At 42.4% G+C, this 20,280-nt stretch overlaps 1 protein-coding gene and 1 pseudogene across 1 annotated transcript in view; one reads left to right on the forward strand and one right to left on the reverse strand.

Annotated features, from left to right (window-relative positions):
• Positions 1-6,535: 6,535 nt before the first annotated feature.
• On the forward strand, positions 6,536-10,281 carry LOC102535822 (multiple coagulation factor deficiency protein 2 homolog pseudogene; annotated as a pseudogene).
• Positions 10,282-15,564: 5,283 nt separating this feature from the next.
• The window catches only part of PDLIM1 (PDZ and LIM domain 1), a 38,047-nt gene continuing 33,331 nt past the window's right edge, over positions 15,565-20,280 (reverse strand). The window contains exons 6-7 of the mRNA XM_072971618.1: positions 16,578-16,695; positions 15,565-16,099 (exon numbers count right to left, since the gene is read on the reverse strand). Of these exons, the coding sequence (XP_072827719.1) occupies positions 15,913-16,099; positions 16,578-16,695 (305 nt within the window). The 3' untranslated portion in view covers positions 15,565-15,912. The remainder of the gene's footprint in view (positions 16,100-16,577; positions 16,696-20,280) is intronic.

The following is a 20,280-nucleotide window of genomic DNA, read 5'->3' on the forward strand; positions in this document are numbered from 1 at the left end:
GTTAAAGTAATTGAAACTTTAGAGGAAGAAATGTTGTTCTGCCTCTAGAATGAGCTCTTTTCCACGTGTTCTTGAATCTTGCCTCTCCCATTTTTGTCGAAGCTTTGCACCCACACTTATGTCTTTATAAGTATCTCTATTCCCTTCCTACACAGTTTTTTTCACTTGACCCAACCACTGTTCAAATCTATCATCCAGATCTTTCCCAACTCTGTTTAACTTCTCAAATAGAAGATCTTCTCTCATTACTGAAATTTCCCCCACCATTGTCTATTTCCCACTAAACTGCTCTCCTTACTTAGGGTCGACTAGGAAATCCTCCTCACCAATCCAAAGACCACTCAGGTATCCACCTCCCCAGTTAAATATGATTTATTCCTTTTTTTTTAAAACGTATTTCTTCTCCTTTCGCCTCTTTGGACCCACCCAAATGATTATCTTCCTAGATCTGTTAGCATGCCAAAAAGGAGACATTTGTCATGTAATTTTCACTCCTCCATCACCAAACTTCTCTGAATTTCCATGGCTGTAATGATTTATTATCCAGACTCTCAAAATGCTAGGCTTAGAAAGAAAATGGAGATGCCCAGCAGTCCTTTGAACCCCATACTTGCTACATTCCAAACCACTTTAAAGAATTCCTGCATAATTTTGCTCAAATATCACCTGCAATCACATTCTACTTGTCATACCTTGTTTTTGCTCAAATTTCTATCTAATTAAATCAAAATTTTCCAATGCCATATTCGGACTGCTTCATAAATACCAGACTCCAGACTCCAACTTCATATCAGTCCAAAGACAACTTTACTAAACCATTTAAAGCCCTCTACTCAATCTACCCAGTCTCTGCCAATCCACTTGTCCAGAGTTCAGCATATCTTCACCTAATCTGAAGTTCCCTTCGTGTCCTCTGTGGCCAATTTATGCTATCACTTCTTTTAAGATTGCACTATGATCAATCATCAAGTATAGTTTCACTTTAGAACATGATATTTTGTCTGAGCTGCTTCTAAGAAATTATGCTTCTTTCAATATACAGATGGCTAAGAAGCACATGAAAAGATGCTCAATATCACTAATTATTAGAGAAATGAAAATCAAAACTACAATGAGGTATCACCTCACACCAGTCAGAATGGCCATCATTCAAAAGGCCACAAATGACAAATGCTGGAGAGGCTGTGGAGAAAAGGGAACCCTCCTTCACTGCTGATGGGGATGCAGGTTGGTGCAGCCACTGTGGAAAACAGTATGGAGATTCCTCAAAAGACTAGGAATAGACTTACTGTATGACCCAGGAATCCCGCTCCAGAAGGAACCTACATCCAGATACAGGAACCCTACTTCAGGGTGACACCTGCACCCCAATGTTCATAGCAGCACTATTTACAATAGCCAAGACATGGAGACAGCCTAAATGTCCAACAATGGATGACTGGATAAAGAAGAGATGTGGTATGTTTATACAATGGAATACTACTCAGCCATAAAAACCAACAACATAACGCCATTTGCAGCAACATGGATGCTCCTGGAGAATATCATTCTAAGTGAAGTAAGCCAGAAAGAGAAAGAAAAATACCATATGAGATCGCTCATATGTGGAATCTAAAAAACAAAAACAAAAACAAACAAAGCATAAATACAAAACAGAAACAGACTCATAGACATAGAATACAAACTTGTGGTTGCCAAGGGGGTGGAGGGTGGGAAGGGATAGACGGGATTTCAAAATTCAGAATAGATGAACAAGATTATACTGTATAGCACAGGGAAATTTACACAAGATCTTATGGTAGCTCACAGAGAAAAAGATGTGACAATGAATATATATATGTTCATGTATAATTGAAAACTTGTGCTCTACACTGGAATTTGACACAACATTGTAAAATGATTATAAATCAATAAAAAAAAGATACAATGGAGTATTACTCAACAATGGAGTATCACTTAGCCATAAGAAGAATGAAATAATGCTATTTGCAGAAACACAGATGGACCTAGAGATTATCATACTAAGTGAAGCATGTTAGAAACAGATAGACAAACATCATATGATATGTCTTAAATGTGGAATCTAAAATATGATACAAATTAACTTATTTACAAAACAGAAACAGACTCACATAGAAAACAAACTATGGTTACCAAAGGGGAAAGGGGTTGGGGGAAGAATAAATTAAGAGTTGAGTTTTAGCAGGTACAAACTACTCTATATACATATGTATAACTGAATCACTTTGCTGTACACCAGAAACTAACACAACATCAACTATGTAAATCAACTATGTTTCAATTTAAAAAATAGGAAAAAAAGAAATTATAATTTTTTCATCTAAGATGTAAGAATATGTATATTCTGTCTTTCTTCAGTTACAACTCCACCACGTACAAAACAGGGACAATGTCTTCTTACGGTTCTTTAACATTACAAAACTGAAAATCCCCCATGATGCTTAGTGTAGTTGTGTTCACACAGTAACTGCTTAAAGTACTTGTCAAATAGCAGTTGCCCAATCACCTAAATGCCTCCAGAAAGAACAAAATGAACTTCATAACTCAGTTCATATTTTCCTGTTCCATCTTGACTGGAAAGAGTCATAGAAGTTCTAACAATTGTTAGTGTCCATGAATTTTTGGTATTTGTTTAGTTTTTCCTAAACAAATCTATTTAAACTAGCTGTATTGTTAAATAAATTGTTATGGTTTCCCTGGATATAGGGAATGAGAGAGGGGAAAGTATGGCAAGCTTATAAGAAGCCTCATCCATCTAATTTTTAAAAAATAAACATTGAGCACATTTATACTTATGCCAAGCTCTGCATGAGGTTTGGGGACCATAAAGGTGAATACTGACATGGTCTCCACCCTATAGGTAAGACTTTTACTGTGCATACAATTCTCTATACTGGATCTCAGAAAGAAACTGAGAGAAAAAAACTGCCTATAATTAAAGACAGAACCGTTCCTTACACTCATATATCATTTTGCTGTTTATAATTAATTTACATCAATTGTTTCATTTTTTAAATCAATTGTTCACACAATCCTAAGATATCAGGTGTCAGGAATTACTATGACACACAGTTTGCAGATGAGAAGAGAAATTAAGGAAATGTGGGCAACCCTCCACAGAGCACATAGCTAGTCAGTGCTCTTTCTATTTCTACAAGATGACTCTGGAAATACAATCAATATTTTAGAAACGAGAAACTTCCTAAGATATCATGCAATCCAACTCTAGATGAAGTAACCATGGACCACAGTAGGAAGTGATTTCCCTAAGATCACTCAGTTAATTACCAACTACGCAGAGTACAAAGCATATCAGGTCAGCACAGGGTAAAATTGTGACATGTGCCTCTAATCCAAACACATCCAATCATTTCATCATTTCCCAACCCAGCTACGTAGGGGCTGCCAAGGTCCCTACTGGAGCATCCAAACCCAGCCCTGGTCACTGTATTCCTAGCAGTATCACTTTTCCCAAAGTTTCTCCATCCTCAAAACGCTCGTGTCCTCTGTTCCAAGATGGTGCTTCCTGCTTCCCAGGATCAGATCAGCTAAGTAGTTTGAGGATTGGAAACAGAAGCATTTCAGCAAGGAACTTAGGCCACTACTGACTGGTCTGGGCAGTCTGATGAAAGTCCCAGAATACCTTATAGAGCCTTACAGCAGAGTGGAAAAACCCTTGGACAGGAGACCGGTGGTCTTGAGTTATAACCTTATTTCCTTCTCTTGTTTTAAAAAAAAAAACCTTCAAAATGTTGGCTTCATCTTTTCAAAAGTTAATTCCTTATCCATAAAAGAAAAAGCTAGAACTAAGTAATCCCCAGGGTCCTTCCCAGATGAATGAGTCTGAGCTCTGAGCAGGATTTTGTCACAGATTGATTTACATAAATTTTAGACTTGGAAGAGGTAAAAACATGAAAGGTTGCTTCAAAAGAAAGTAACTTGGCCTCTCTGGGACCCATCGCAAGCTCAGAATCCTGATGCTTTCCATTAGTAATTTCTTTGTCAAGTTAACAAAACTTAGATCTTAATAATCAAAATGGCTGTGGAAAATATAGGAACAAGTCACACTGCAGGTAGCATAGCTCATGAAAAAAAGCAAGATCAAAGGGTGGAATAAATAGTGGAAAATATTTCTTAATTGATAAAGAATGTACTATAACTCCATCTTGTAGATAAAAGTCATTAACTTTTTAAAGCTCTAAAGAAATACCCACTAAAAGAGCCTCATGTCACCAAAAAGTCAACATGTATAAAATCGAACATACCACCTTTCCCTTAAACTTCAATTAACTAGTCCATCCTAGCTCTTTTAATAATAATCTTCCAAATACCCATTCACACGTCCTGCCTTTATTTACATGATTCTGTATGTAACTAAAAGCTATCTGCAAGGCCAAAAAATATATATATATATACACACACACATATATATATATGTATATGTACATACACACACACACACATATATATAAAAAGGGGTTACTCTTTTACATCCTTATACAAAGTAATTATAGCTAATCACCACAGATTCATGGCTGTTTGCAAATCCTAGAGGTAATTAAATATTGACATAAGAAAGAACAGGAATTGTGAAACCCTTTTATATGCTGAGGAGCTGAAATAACTGAGTGTAGGTCTAGAGAGGAGAAGAGTAAAGACAGAAAGAGAAGAAAGATGAAAGCAGAAATCTGCAAGGTTACAGGTAAGAAAGTAAAAGTCAGTATTGCTCTAGAAGAAAAAAGGAGTAGAAATCACTAAACGTACATTTATTTTACTTCCACTTTTTGTATCAAAACAAAGTAAAATAAGATGTTGCATTTGTTTGTTTTTCGAACCACAGGCATTGATTAAAAAAAGAGGAGGGGTGAGAAAAAGGTCTTATTTTCTTGTTTCTATGAAGCAAAAAGCAAATCTGCTTTCCAGGAAGGCGTGGCCATTCAGCTCTACTTTAACAGGGGAACGCTTGCCATCTTGTGGACTTTTAGGATACTGCCATTACCAGAATGCAGTGAAATTTTTATACATTTTAAAATTTCACCATAACTTAGCTCAATTCCTATTTTTTACAAATGAACTTATAAGGAATAAGGAAGGGGTTCTGGGGATATAGAAAACAAACTGGTGGTTACTGGTGGGGAGAGGAAAGGGGGAAGGGCAACATAGGTGTAGGGCATTAAGAGGTACAAACCATTAAGTATCAAATAAGCTACAAAAATGTATTGTACGACACAGGGAATATAGCCAATATTTTATGATAACTATAAATGGAGTAGGATCTTTAAAAATTGTGAATCACTATACTGTACCCTGGTAACATATAATACTGTACATCAACTAGACTTCAATTTTTAGAAAAGAAAGGTTTTTTGGAGAGGTACGCCTATGAAGTAGGACTATTAAGATAGTGAGGCTAAAAACTGAATTTTTCACCAGCTCTTCATTTGTTTAGATTGAAGAATGAGCCCAAAAAAGTAAAGGGACAATCTGGTATGCAAGACAACAGAGCTATTGTGTGAGTCAAGTCTAGGTTCTTACCTGGGCAACCACCATATGGGTCATGAGAGCTGGCACTGGGGGTTAAAACATTACCACTAAGATTTTAACCCATTATCCAACATGAATTTAAGATAAGCAGTCCTGAGACCAGAACTAAACTACTGACCACGAACAAAGGGAAAGCAATGATTGTTAAATATACACATTTATATCCTGGTATTTATTAGTGAGTAATTAAAAAAATTTATGTTCTTAATTTTCATTTAAAGAGAAACCACACTTGATAAGATTTGCCCTAACAGGTACCTAGACAACGAAATCCATTAAAAGGCACTATAATTAGTCTCAAGACACCAAATCACCACAGGCATGGACCCTGTGAAACAAACAAACGTATGTCTGGTCATACAAGTACAATTTTATTAAGTGCTAAATGTATCCTGTGCATATGCTTGCTTTATGCTCTATAGGGATGAGATGGTGTCATTCCAAAAATTTCCGCATAAAATATTCACTGGTAGCTAACACAATTATTCTGTAAGAAAACACTGCCCTGTAACTGTTAAAAGCATTCAGCTCACTTGCCAGTGTCCAGAGAGGTGAACACTGCATTTGGCTCATCGAATGCATCACAGGCCGGCTCATCGCAGCCTCCATATAGCAAGCCTAGGGTCTGCATCTGCCAGACCAGCTTGGGCATGTGGTCCCAGTGGCCCTCAGCATGGCAGTGCTTCACCTCACTCTCTATTTTCAAGCCTTGGAGAGTCTTTGACAATGGCTTTCAGCTGAGAATGAAACCAGCACTTAAAATTCACCATAAGTTCTTTTCTCCGTGCTGAAGGAGGTTTAAAGAGGTACCTGTGAGCACCTCTGCGGCTGCTCAGAACCCCCTTCCCGTGCAGCCTGCTCTGGGCCATCTCTGCAGCAGGTGCCAGGGCGAGGGAGCCAGGGGACCAGCTTCTCCCATCCTGGTAGCAAGGGCCTGGATAAAAACACAGAGCACAACCAAGGGCATAAAATGGAGCATCTAGGAGGTGTTGTCAACAAACCAGAGGTGGAGACATCCTCACAAGCACTGCAGCTCCATTATTTCAAAATGCATGATTTATGACAGCAAGAATTTGCTTGACGGCCCAAAACTCTCCACAGATATCATTCATGTCCAGGAGGAGGGAGGGAAAGAACAGGCGCCACCAATGAGCAAAGATGAACTGATCAGCTTAATAGGTGGTGTTTTGAGAGACGATGACAAGAACAATGACGGATAGATCGACTATGCTGAGCTCAACATCACTGAAGAAGACGTGATCTGGTGATAACTCTCCTAGTTAAGTGCAAATGAGACCCGCTATAATGTGACTGAACACTTTCGGTAATGCAAGACAATTCATTTCCAAAACACTGCTACAGTACTTTGGTAAAAAACCTGTAGCAATTTGTTACACTGGGGTGAGAAAGAGAAATCAAAGGAAGAAGAAATGGAAAATATTGTAGTCCCCAAATACTGTTAAATCTCTTATTGGACAAGGATGTTTTGTTTTGTTTGTGGGGTGAGGAGGTGGGGGTAATTAGGTCTAATTTTTTCTTGGAGGAGGTACTGGGGATTGAACCCAGAGCCTTGTGCATGCTAAGTGTGCACTCTACCACTTGAGCTATACCTTCCCCACCTTTGACAAGGGATTGATTAAAGAATCCTTTTAAGAATATTGGGTCGGGGAGTGGGGAGGTATAGCTCATGCTTAGCCTGCTTGAGGTCCTGAGTTCAAGCCTCATTAAAAAAAAAAAAAAAAGAATATTAGGTAATTAGAGCTGAGCATTCAGGAACTTCACTGAAGAATACTGCCACGCTCTTGGTTTTAATTTACCTGAAAAGTAAGGCAAGCTTTGCTAACTGGACACACTTTTCAGTAACAGTGAGGGAATGGAATGAAAGCCAAATGTTTCCCCTGGAGGATCCTGTCTTACTGGTTTGGGTCGCTGTTAAGATCCTACTTGTCGATGCTTAGATGATGGATCCTTTAAATTGGAAAACTCTTCAAACCTGGTAAATTTTTAGAGAGCTCTCATTATAAACAGCTATTTTATTGGTACCTATGGAAAGATCACATTAAAAGGTGGATACAGAGAAATATAATGGCTGACTTTAAGAACTCCCTTAGTTAAAACAAACAAACAATCAAACAAACCCTGTTCAGGAAGCCTATTTGAATTTGTGGTCTCAGCTTCTCCTCAAAGGGTCTTACAGATGCTAATAAAAAATTAGGTTAATTAACAAGGGACTAGAAAGTGTTATTAAGGGGAAAGTCATGAGACTTGCCCCATTGGGATGGCAATCTTGAGATGGTTAAGAAATGAGATAAATAAAGCGGACATTGATGGGATTAAGACAAAGGCTTTGCTACAGCACTGCCGAAGGCTGGATGAGCCAAGAGGGCCCCTTGTTGGTCCCCTCAACATTAAAGGACCCCAAGCAAGCCCGCTCTATTTACCTCAGAAATTTAAAGTTTAAATTTACAGGAGAAACTTTAGAAGCTAGAAGGGAAAAAGATTTACATTGAGAAATCTGATAACAAATGCCTGGGGCAACAATTGGGCCGATTAGTTAAGGTCAAGATTGACAAAAGAGCCTTAGTGCCTTGGTCTGACCTCTCACTGGGACCCCCAGAGCCTTTCATACAGGAATGGGTTCAATGGTGGGCGGATAAACAGGAAACATTTCTGGGAATCCTTGTAAGACTGAGACTTGTTGATGAGGTCCAAATGGAGGCTAAGGTCAAAGGTAGAAGAGTTGATGGAACTGAGATGAAGTGTATGGTGGGCCAACTGACGTCCTTCAAAGTCCAACCACCCCCATTCCTGGGCTCTCAGACATCCACCTGTGAGCCCTCAGCAGATAAAGTACATCCTTTACTGGGTGTGTTTGCCCTAACAAACTAATGGCCCTAAGTAATCCCTAATCTCACAATAGCTCAGCCTGGCTTGTTTCAGCCCAGATCATCAGGGGTCATAGACCCCACTGCCCTTCACAGACCCTAAACCTCTTACCTCACCTACAACCAGTCAGAGACTTGTGCACAAGCCAATCAGGCACCTTGGGACCCAACCTTATAAAACACCCCAACAACTGTTCCTCAGTGCTCACACAGGCACCTCTCCGTCTATGTGGCCTGCCGTTGTCTATAGCAGTGCCCCCCTCATAAACTCCATCCTATTTTCATATTTTATCTCTGGTAAATTGTTTTACCAACCTGCACATCACCATGCCACAGACTGGCTGCCGCGTAGTGTCACACAACAGTTTCTAAGAAAATTGGTGTATCTCAACAGGCTTTATGTAAGATGGTCTTATCTCTTTTGCCTGATTATATTGTGAGGACAGACATGATGTCTCACTGGGGAATGCTTCCCCTGCCTGGTATTATACAACAGGGCTTATAAATCTGCCCTTCAGACAATGTTAATTGAATACACTAAAGGGAATCAGTAGGGTTATCTGAGCCCATGGAGTGTGGAGTATAAAATGGGGGCCAACATTCAGGGGCTAATAGAAGCAACAATGGAGCCTCTGACTCCCAGGTAACTTCATCTAGGTTTGACTTGTGTGTTCAGAAAGAGGGCCTTTGTTAAATGCCTTGTGCATTTGAAGGCATGGTACACTGAACCCTGAACTTCTAGCACATAGACATCCTTTGATTTCCGTTTTAGTCTGAAATCTTCCTGCTGATATAGCAAGCAAATTAAAGAAAATGTAGCTGGGCAGATCAATCTTTCGATATCATTTTGGCAGCAGCCCACTTCTTTGGGGAAATTAAAAGCAACTGTTTTGGTCTGGCAAATCTCTACAAATCAGAAATGTAAAGAGCCCACAACGACCTGACACTGAGCCTAGTTAACTCCATCAGATAGAACCTGAGACCAACAAGAGAGGGGTGGGGAGGCTTTTAAAAGTACAAACTGCTGTGGAAAAAGAGGGAGGGGCTACAACTGAATAAAGAGAGACATTTCCAAAAAAGATCTCAGCTGACTCCAAGAGGAGCTCTAAAAATGGCATGGCTATTGAGAATTGGGCCAGTCATTGACTACGGACGGCACTGAGAAGGGGCCATGAGCTCCTGCAAGGTGACCGGGCAGTGCAGGTAATTCCTGAAAAAGTTTGACAGCCGAGTGCTGTCTGAACAGTGTTCCCCAGAGCTGAAGGAATAATTCCTTCAGTCCTAGTGAGAAACCTGGACAGCAGAGCACAACATTTACTACGATTGACTCAATTATTTCTTAATGTCTAAGGTATGACCCAATAGAATCTTAAATATTCCTCTCTCAGCACACTTACCCTGTTCAATATTTATTGCAGCTCAGTGGTAGAGTGCTCACTTAGCATGCACGAGGTCTTGGGTTCAATTCCCCAGCACCTCGGAAGGAGAAATAATAAAATGGCCATGCTCAGGCTAACTAATTCTTGGTTTTATGCTTACTGCTTGCTTTTAGAATGATCAGCAAACCTGACTGACGAGAGACACTGCTCCCAGCCCCAGGCCCATTGTTAAAGCTAAAGTTATTGATTTCCCCGTTTGTTTTACCTTACAATCACGTTTGGATTCTGAGTCTTTCCCCTAGGAAGGGAGCCACGGGACATTGCTCTCAGGAGAACGACCAGACCCTCCAAAGTCCCTCCTGGCACCTGATGAGTCTGATCAGATAAAGAAGGTCGCGGGCTATGACCCTCCAACCACTGGACGGTCCCAGGATGCTGGACAGACTCACTGATTTAGGAAGAAGCTTCACCAGAGACTCTCGTTGATTAACATCACCTTTTATGCCCAATTTGTTCACTATATAATCACTAAGCCCAGACCCTACGGTGGTTTTACAGTTTTGAAGGCACTAGCCTGCTGTGAGTCCTCTTTGCCTGGCAAAGCAGTAAAGCTGCCTCTTCTTCTAAACTCTAAGACCCTCCCTCTGTGTTATTCGTCTCATCAGGGACGGGGGCCGATCTTTCGGCAACACCTCCATTATAAATAAAAATTTTAAAAATATGTACAAGTACAAACTGCGGAGAGACTCCCTCACCCAAAATCTGACTGAAGAAAACTTCACTTATGCAATGTGCTCAGTGGTCCCACGGATCTGTCTCTTGTTTCAACAGTGTTTGGACAGAACAGACCCAGGGAACCCAGGGACGCTCCTTGCTCCAGCCTCTGACCAGCCTTCAACCTTTTTTCCAGTCGCAACCTTCAGAACCAGCCACACTGCTATCCTCAGCCTCCGGGACCAGCCAACACCATTTTGTGAGCTTAGCTCCTTATTACCGATAAACCATGAACTCCCAGACTCATCACAATTATTCCACTAAGGTGGAGGCTGCCGTCAGCCGCCTGGTCAACATGCATCTGTGGGCCTCCTACACCTACCTCTCTCTGGGCTTCTGTTTCGACCGCGACGATGTGGCTCTGGAGGGCATTTTTCCGTGAATTGGCTGAGGAGAAGCGTGAGGGCACCGAGCGTCTCTTGAAAATGCAAAGCCAGCGCCGCAGCCTCTCACAGGACGTGCAGAAGATGAGTGAGGTAAAACCCAGGACGCTGTGGAAGCTGCCATTGTCACGGAGAAGAACCTGAACCAGGCCCTTTTGGATCTGCATGCCCTGGCTTCTGCCCACACAGACCCCCATCTCTGTGACTTCCGGGAGAGGCGCTTCCTGGAGGTGGAGATGAAACTCATCAAGAAGAAGGCGACCACCTGACTGACCCCGTAGGCCGGCTGGTCCCCAGGCTGGGCTGGGTGAGTATCTTTTCAAAAGGCTCACACTCGAGACGACTAGGAACCTCCAGGACCCAGCAACCTTTGTGGAGCCCCTCTGGTGTTGGGGCTTCTGCCTGAAGCCTCTCTCTGCAGTCACCAGGCAGCTTTTTAACCTCCCTGGAGCCCTCTCCCAAGCCTTGGACCAAATGGAAACAATGGCAACAAGCTTTTTGCAGCGCCAAAAAAAAAAAAAAGTGCTTATGAATTAAATATTTCTAAATGTAATAAAAACTAACCCAATTGTTTTTCAAGTTCACGTGACCTAAGATAAATCTCTAGTAAATAAAAGCAAATTTAATGTTATTGATTTAAATAGACATGTCTTCGGACTTATCAACATTAAAAAATAGAAATTTTATGCTACCTGGGTTTGATGGTCAAATCAGTTCATGTTATCTCTGTTACGTTTGTCAGCAAGAAAAACAGCTCGGGGTGATGGCTGACTTTGTCTCACAACATTTTCATTGCTAATCTAAACATAAGTTGGGAACAGGTAAATAAAAAGTAAATGGGATGAGCTGAGCATTTTTAGGTTAACTCTTTAAGAATAATTATGTTTATGGTATAGCTAATTAAAAATAGTTTCTCCAAACCGTACTGGTAACTTGAAATTTTAATGTTGATGAAAAATTAATCAATAGTCAATCTAACAAAGAAATGGAACATTTTATTTGAGCCAACCTGAGGATTTTAATCCAGGAGACAGTCTTTCAGAAAGCACTGAGGACTGTTCCAAAGAGGTAAGTGGAGAGGCCTGTATACATGTGATTTTGGTGAAGACGGGTACGTGCAATCAAGGACACATCTTGGTAGGTTACTGCTATCTGCAAGGAACAGATATCTTGGTTTATGGTTTTAGTGCTTTTCTAAGTATGGGAAGATGCAAGAAAACTGAGTTCATAAAATTTTCTTCTGGAAATAGCTAACTATCTGAGGGCTGGTTCTGTCAGTTTTCCCAGGGCACCAAGTGCCTTATTCTGATCTTCACCCTGAACTTCTTTCAGGTTGTATTGTAGGTCAGTGACTGCAGTAGCTAATGATTTGTAGAACTGGATGGTGGGCAAAATTCTTTACAATCTCCTTTCTTTTGTTCTTAATTTCCGCCAATGTTTGGGATGTGTTTCGTAAATAATTTGTACCATGGCACTAGAAATCCTCACTCCCAGGTCAGGAGTTGGTGGATAGGCCACTCACTGTGCTATTCCTGGACTGACTAGTCCCTGTTAACAGTAGCCCAAAGCCTCTGGACTGCCAGTCGTACTGATACAGGAAAAATGTGGGGCGAGAGGATGGTCATGTCCCAGGTCTCAGGTGAGTCCCTGTGATGCACCCTGCCTAGTGTGGGTCCTTGGCTTCCCACAAGAAACAATTCAAGAGCAAGCCACAGTTGAGCAAAAGTAGATTTATTCAGAGAGATACATACTCCATACAGAGTGCAGGCCATCTCAGAAGGCAAGAGAAAAGCCACGACGTGTGGGGATTGGGTGCTAAGTTTAAAGTAAAAGCAGATTCATATTCTATAGACAGTGTGGTCAGCCTCACTCAGAATGGAGAGTGGACAGGAAGTGTGGAAGTTGTTAGTTTTTATGGGCTCGGTAACTTCAGACGCTAACAAGTGGGAGGATAATTCCAACTACTTTGGGGAAGGGTGTGGAATTCTCAGGAACTGGACCATCACCCACCCTCTGACTGTTTATGGTCAACCTTAAAACAGTCCTGGCACCTGTGGGAGTACCACTTGGCATGCTACTGTATTTCAGTGAGTGTATATTGAAACTCGAGGTCTACTGGGAGTTGAATCTTCCACCATTGTGGTGTTAATTGCTGTGTCATTCTTTTAATGGTCATGCTCTGCCCCCTTCCCTCCTATCTCATTACTAGTCTTATGGTCCAGGAAACAGTTCCCTCTTGTTAATTCTTCCCATTACTAGAGTAACACCATTGCAATCATTGGTCTGACAGAATTATATATTTGGTCAGTCGTTTCAAGTCGCCTAGTTGTCGCTATTTTTATCAGAGACTTAGTCACACATTTGGTAATGCAAGAAACAATTATCTGGTAAAACAGGCAGAATACAAGTAATGTAACTAGTGACATTAACAAGGTCATAAGTAAGAATTTAAGCTGAGAAAGTCCACTAGGTGCAGCCCAGCATATCCTCAGGTCGTCTGACCTGGTCTGTTCTGTACCAATCACCAACGTTAAGGGAAATGATAGACTGACATTTTATATAAAGTTCACCAAAGAATCTGCACCACAAGGCAAGCGGTGGGTCATCCTGACCCCTTACAGGGCTGAGGAATGCACACATCTTTGAAGAAGTTACATGGGGGATGCCAGAAGAAGAAAATTGATCTCTATATGATGGAGCAGGTATTTCTGCCATTAGAGAGATCTGGTCAACGCGTAATCATTTTACAATGCATACCATGAGGAAGAGGCCCAAAAGGACAGAGAAAAAAAGGTTATGTTTAAACTTTGTCTTCCCTTAAAATATGAATTTTATTTCATCGTTTTCCTAAATTAAGTTAAATGATGAAAATTTATCGAATATCTAGATCATTCCTAAGTAAAATAAGATATTAATACATTAATTAGTGAATACAGGCTTCCTTTTTCAGAAAAACTAAAGCTATTTAGCACTATTAATATTCAGTGCCACACTTTTCAATTTTCACTATTAGCACATTTTTTAAAGAAATTATAGTGTTTGTAAGTTTGGCATTCTACAGAATGCTAATATAAAAGACAGTTCATAATTACTTACTTCTTGGTTTTTCACTAGAAATTAAGATTTTTAAAAAATTGTCAACTGAAAAAAGGCCACAATGTGTCATCCCAAAAGGGAAAGACCCCAGTTCTTGTCATACCTGAAAGACAAGTATGGAGTTGTTACCGTGCGTTGTGTAGCGAAAAATTTCCAAAGATTCATTTAAAAGGAAAGGAAAAGTACACCCCCAAGCATGGGAGACGGGCTGATCCAAGGGAGGAAAAAGGCAGAGGCTTTTGTTCCCCTTTCTCTTACATCCTCGCTTAGAGGTGGTCTATTGATTGACTGACGGCTCTTGTCCCTGGAATGCTTAGTCATGTTTGGCCCCTTTGCGCATGTCCTTACCCATGGTGTACACAGAAAAACCCATGGCGGGGCAGGGGGCTAAACCACAATGTTCATTATAATACAATGAAACTTGGTCATGTCCGGTTAAGTCTTTTCTGATACCATGCAGTCGACGCTGTTGGGTTTTATTCAGTTTTTCTGTTTTGTTTTGTTTGTTTTTGCTGGCACTCATTTAGACGAAGTAAAGTCCCTTCATGCTGGAGGCGGGCATAACACCATCTTCCAGACCATCCTCTCTCTCCACCACCTGTCTGCCTGGTGCCCCCACTTAATTACCTAACAACGTGATGTCACTGCCTGAAAGTTTTGCTTCAGGTTTTGTAGATGAGAACTGCGCCTGTCTAAACTGCCTGCAGTATGCCCAGGCTTCAGAGGTCTGTAGTGTGAAATCCTAGCACTGCCATCTACCTAGAATCCTTACTGTTGAACACGGACAAGCGAGGCCCTTCCTCAGCAAAGGTGATGAACACTTGCTTAAGGGTAGATTTGCTCTGAGGAAGGGAGGCAGGTGGAGTGACCTGTCCCTCTCTCTTAACAAATGGCGTAGTCTGTTTCTAGAGCAATGGGGGTGCCGTTGTTTGAGTAAATGACTCCACTAGTGATTAGTCACCAAGCAATGACCTATGGTGACTTCAGATCTCTGACTCAAGGCCCCTTAATAGCCAGGGTTCCCAGTCTCTTCGCTGGGGAGGAGGCATTTGCCACCTCCCTGAGCAATCTGCAGGTTTAGTGCTGCTGGACACATTCTTGAGTTTGCTTCCCTTCAAAAAAGAGCAGGGTTGTAGTGGCAGCAAACCAGCCTGGAGATAGGCTTTTGGGGAGAATTTTAAGGCCAACTGGTAAAGCTCCCCAGTCATTTCCTCAGGTAGGTCCCAGAGCAACCAGATGTAAAGAAAACATTTCATTACAACATAACTAACTTATTAGCATCAGAGAACGAGAACTTGGAGCAAGCTTTGAAGAAATGTAAGAATATAATTGGTTCAGATGCCAGTTTTCTCACACTTGAAGGAAAAGGCCTGCAAATCTTGGAGGAGTGCGAACCCCAGAACAAGAGGAGAGGCCTCAGGAATCTCACCTGGCTTGAGACAGGAAACAGGACACATGGTCACACAGTAAAGAGACACCGCATTGCCTTAGAGTCCATTAATTTATTGAGTAAAAACGAAATCATTGTCGGACGTAGTCAGTTTGGTTGGGTTCAAATCTGGCTGATGTCCACTGGCAGCAGAGATGAATGGAGGTGAAGAGAAGACATGGTGATGCTGGCGAGGGAACACTGGACAAAACAACCTTCCCCCAATTATAAAAGCGGGCATCACACAGCCAGTGTGCGTCAGTAGGCAAAGGGGGACGCGATGTTTAATGAGCAGGGATAAAACCAAAGTGAGAACTTTCAAGAAAAGAGGCCAAAGCTTTTAGAGAACAGGATGCAGCAGGGGCTCGACGGAGAACAGCGTTCGGTGCAGACCGGCCGGCTCACTTGGGGAACACGGTGATCACGTCGTAGCCCTCGGGTGGAGTCACCCGCTCCCGGGCATGCTTTTCACAGTAGATTTGATCCTCCACAAAGAAATGGCCCTTCTGTTTCAGGTTGGTGCCACAGTCGGTGCACACGTAACACTCAGGGTGGCGGTGACGGTCCCGCAGCTTCACAAACACACCGCTACAGGAGGGAGGGAGGAAAGGGGCTCCATTAGTGATGGGCACCTGAAGATGGCACCAAGCGGGGGGCTCCACCCAACAGGCCCATCAAAGGGTAGATCAGGCCCCCCAGCTGGCCTCCAGTCATCAAGGGGCTGGTCAGTCCTATGGCACCAGGCGGGGGGCTCCACCCAACAGGCCCATCAAATGTAATGTCCAGAGACATTACTCTTGAAGCCTTCTGGAAGTCCTTCCCATTTCAGGAGAGCAGCCCTGTTCTTTCTAGTTTTACATGTTCATACCCTAAGAGTTCCATGGCCAAGGAAAGCCTTCATCACCTGGCTCTGAGACACAGGATCTACCTGGACTCTGTGCTCCATTTTCCAGGCAGGAGTTTTTCCCCCACCACACCCAAAATGTGCAGTATCTGGCACTTTCCACATGTTCATGGTTTACCCAACCTGCAGGGCCTCTGATGCCTGGGGGAGGCAGATACTCACACAATGCCGGTGCCACATTTGTCACACATGGGCAACTTCTGGGCATTTCCAATCGATGCAGCCACTTTGGTGACTGGAGCCTTAACACTTCTGAATCCTGAGGGTTTGTTGGGATCCCCTAAAAGGAGGAAAACACTTGGGTTGTCCATGAAGGGCAAGATTGCCTAAGTACCACTTAGCTCTTTCAGAGTAACTCAAATATATATTCCAGCAAGGTCATGGGCACTGGAGTCAGATTTGACTCTGCTGTGTGATCCTGGGCAAGTCACTTAATGTGTCTGATCCAAAGTTTCCTTTGCTGTAAAATAAGAGATCGTTTTCCATTTCACAATGATACAAAAAGATCTCAAGACACATAAAGCTCTCCCACAAAAGCTGGCACACAGCCCTCAAAACACAAATCACATTACATTCTGATTAAATACATGTATACGGGAACTTCAAAATGCTTTACATAGATGAAATAAATAAATAAGTAAATAAAAATATCTGAAACTCAAAAGACGGTGTAATTCGATGCCAAAAGAAACCCAGTTCTCGAGAAGAACAAAGTGGTTGCAGTCGAGCATGCTACACATAGCCAGATATAACACTGCTACAGAGCAGAGCCAGCACCCTCCTGCAGTCAGCTTTGTGTGTATAAAATAAGTTCCTAGTTGCTGGGGCTGAACTGCCTACAGCCTGGTTCATCACGTAGGCAAAGCCCTGTATCGTGGTAGCTATTAATAATGGTAAGCTACTAATATTACTATTATTGCTATATATTTAGCAGGCTGTGTTTCCACATCACTTATTTACTTATTTATTTTGCTGTGATGTGGCCTAGCAAGTATTGTTATGTTTGTCAGCTATTTACATGTGTCTCTCTGTCTAAACTGCAAACTGTTGGAGCACAGAACCCAATTTTATGTACTTTTCAATACTCCACAGAGCCCACCACGGGATCAGCAAATAACAGAAGCTTAATCAATACAGAAGAAATAAATTACAAAACATGACAAATGCAGGATAGTCAATCCTTCCTCCCAACATACTAGGAGGCTAGAGAAGTCTGCACCAGTGGTTCTGAATGGGCATCTGTGAGCATCTCAGGCACCAGGAGGGAGTTTATGAAATTCACAGACTGGACTCTACCCCAGACCTGCTGAAAGAGCATCTCCAGGGACGGAGCCCCAGGAGCTCCTGTTCTACCTTCCAGGTTAAAATCCACATCTTCAGACTAAAACTGCTGTTTGCAGACTTTGCTGTGCATCAGAATCACCCAGAGGGTTTATTAAAAACACTGATTGCCGGGCCCCAGCTCCCAGAGTTTGACTCAGCAGGCCTGAGGTAGGGCCCAAGAACTTGGATTTTAACGTGTTCTCAGCTGCTGCCGTTGCTGCTGGTGGTGGCTTTGGAACCACACTTTGAGAGCCACAGGACAAGAGCAAAGAAAAAAAAGGATTTGTGTGTGAGGTGAGGGGGTGAGAGGAGGGTCATCCCTGAACTGCAGCTACACTGGGGAATCCTGAGGCTGACAAATGAGGACCCTCACTCTCCTGTCCTTCTAGAAAATGAGTCCCCATATGCTGACCGGCACTTCTGAACTGAGAATTGAGGTGTGTTCAAATAAGGGGCATTTATAGTTGGCTGAGCGTGGTAGACCATATATTTTGTCCTCAATTACCTGTACCCTCCCTACCCTTGCCGTGCTCCCCAGCAGGTCAGTAATTCTCCACTGGAGGTGAGCTTGTTCCTGAGCAACAATTTTTGTTGTTGCAACTGGAGGCGGGTATGGGTCAGGAATGCTGCTAAATGTCCTAGAACACACACAACAGCCCCACCACAAGGACTCATCTGGGCCAAAACGGCAACAGCACTAAGGCTGGGGAAACCCACCCAACCCACTCTGGGTTCGGCCAGGAGACTTGCTCTGGCCAAGGGAATCTGCCCGCCTCTTTGGGCAGAAGCACTCAGTGCGTTTGTGCGGTCTGGTCCTCCTTTCACTGAGCTTCTGCCCTTTGCCGTAACAAAGTTTGCCTTTTGTAACAACCTGGATGAACCTGGAGGGTATTATGCTCACTGAAATAAGTCAGACAGAGAAAGACAAATGTTCTAGGTTATCACTTAATGTGGAATTTAAAAAAATTTTAAAAAAGAATGACTATAACAAAACAGGAACAGACTCATAGATAAAGAGAACAAACTAGTGGTTATTACCAGTAGGGAGAGGGAGCAGCAAAATAGGGGTAGAGAATTAAGAGGTAAACTACTATATACAAAGCAGCAGCTGCTCACCTGAGCCTGCCCACTCTCCACCTGAGAGCATCCTATCACTTAGTAAATCCTATCACTTTACTTTCTTGAAAAAATTTTTAAAAATAAATAAAATAAGATAAATACGCTACAAGGATATATGGTACAGCACAGAGAATACAGTCCATATTTTATAATAACTTTACTTTTGAGGGGGTAATTAGGCTTTTATTTATTTTAATGGAGGTACTGGGAATTGAACCCAGGACCTTGTGCATGCTACAAGGTCTACCACTCATAGACCACTCTACCATTGAGCTGTACCCTCCCCTTATGACTTTAAGTGGAGTATAATCTATAAATACTGAATCACTATGTTGTACATCTTAAACTAACATAATATTGTAAATCAACTATAATTAAAAAAAAAAGAAAAAAAAGGGAACAGCAAGCCCTGGAGAGCGACACCTCCCTCTGCTGGGCTCCCACAATGAAGTCATGGAGCCAGGCCCCCCGCCTGCCAGAGCTCACCAGCAGCCCTCATGTAACAGAGCAAAAATGCCTTTGCTGCTGCAATCCACTTCTGACTAACAGACTGTGAGAGCTAGCTTGGGAAACTTTGCTGCCTTATGGGGAACAAGGAGGAATATTTAAAAGCAGCCTGGGATTTTTAGTGGCCCTATCATGGGTGTTCAGGGCACAGTCTCGCAGGTTTCCCTACCAGTCCTGGAAACCTCCAGCATGGGGGAGTTGAGGAACACGGATGTCTATCCAGCAACACATGAGAAGGGACAGGGATTAAAAGGCACCAGAGTTTCCACTGCTTTCAGTGCTATGGCTCAGCTTGGGGAAGACTGGATGCTGGCCCATCACAGAGCATCGGGGAAACCCCCCTGTTGCTTCAGTTACCCCTGAGCCCAAGGTACCTTCGTCACTTTCCAAACCTTCCTCTCTCTTGGCCACAGCCCCAGCTTTGTTCATTATAGGATTTTTTTTTTGCATTAATTTTGCCTTTTCAAAAATGTTGCATTAAATTATCATTTTTGTCTTGAGTTCTTGGGTACCAGCTTAAATTCTGTACCCAAAGCAAATGCCCCCCTCACCTTATCCTGATCCTGGCCCTGCCTAGAGGGATCTCAGAAGGTGGGTGGGCAGCTCACATTCTGGGTGTTGGTGCTAGAACCACTTTGGCTGCCTACCCCTGTGAAGAGAAGGAAATGGCAGCATCTCTGCACATGTAGACAGTCTAGGAAGGAAACTGTGTGGAAGGGACCAACTCAATGAGGTCGGCATCTCCCACGTGATGGGCTGGTTCTCACAGAAAAAGAACTACCAGGAAAGGGTAGGAGGTGCAGGAGGGTAGAAGGAGAGAAGGAAGGAGGGACACAGAGACCTATTTGGTAGGAGGAAAATCCACATTCGTTTTTGAACAAAGAGAAATGAAGTGGAAGAAGTCCGACTCAGGAGC

Source organism: Vicugna pacos, chromosome 11, assembly GCF_048564905.1.
Source record: "Vicugna pacos chromosome 11, VicPac4, whole genome shotgun sequence".
Classification (NCBI taxonomy): domain Eukaryota; kingdom Metazoa; phylum Chordata; class Mammalia; order Artiodactyla; family Camelidae; genus Vicugna; species Vicugna pacos.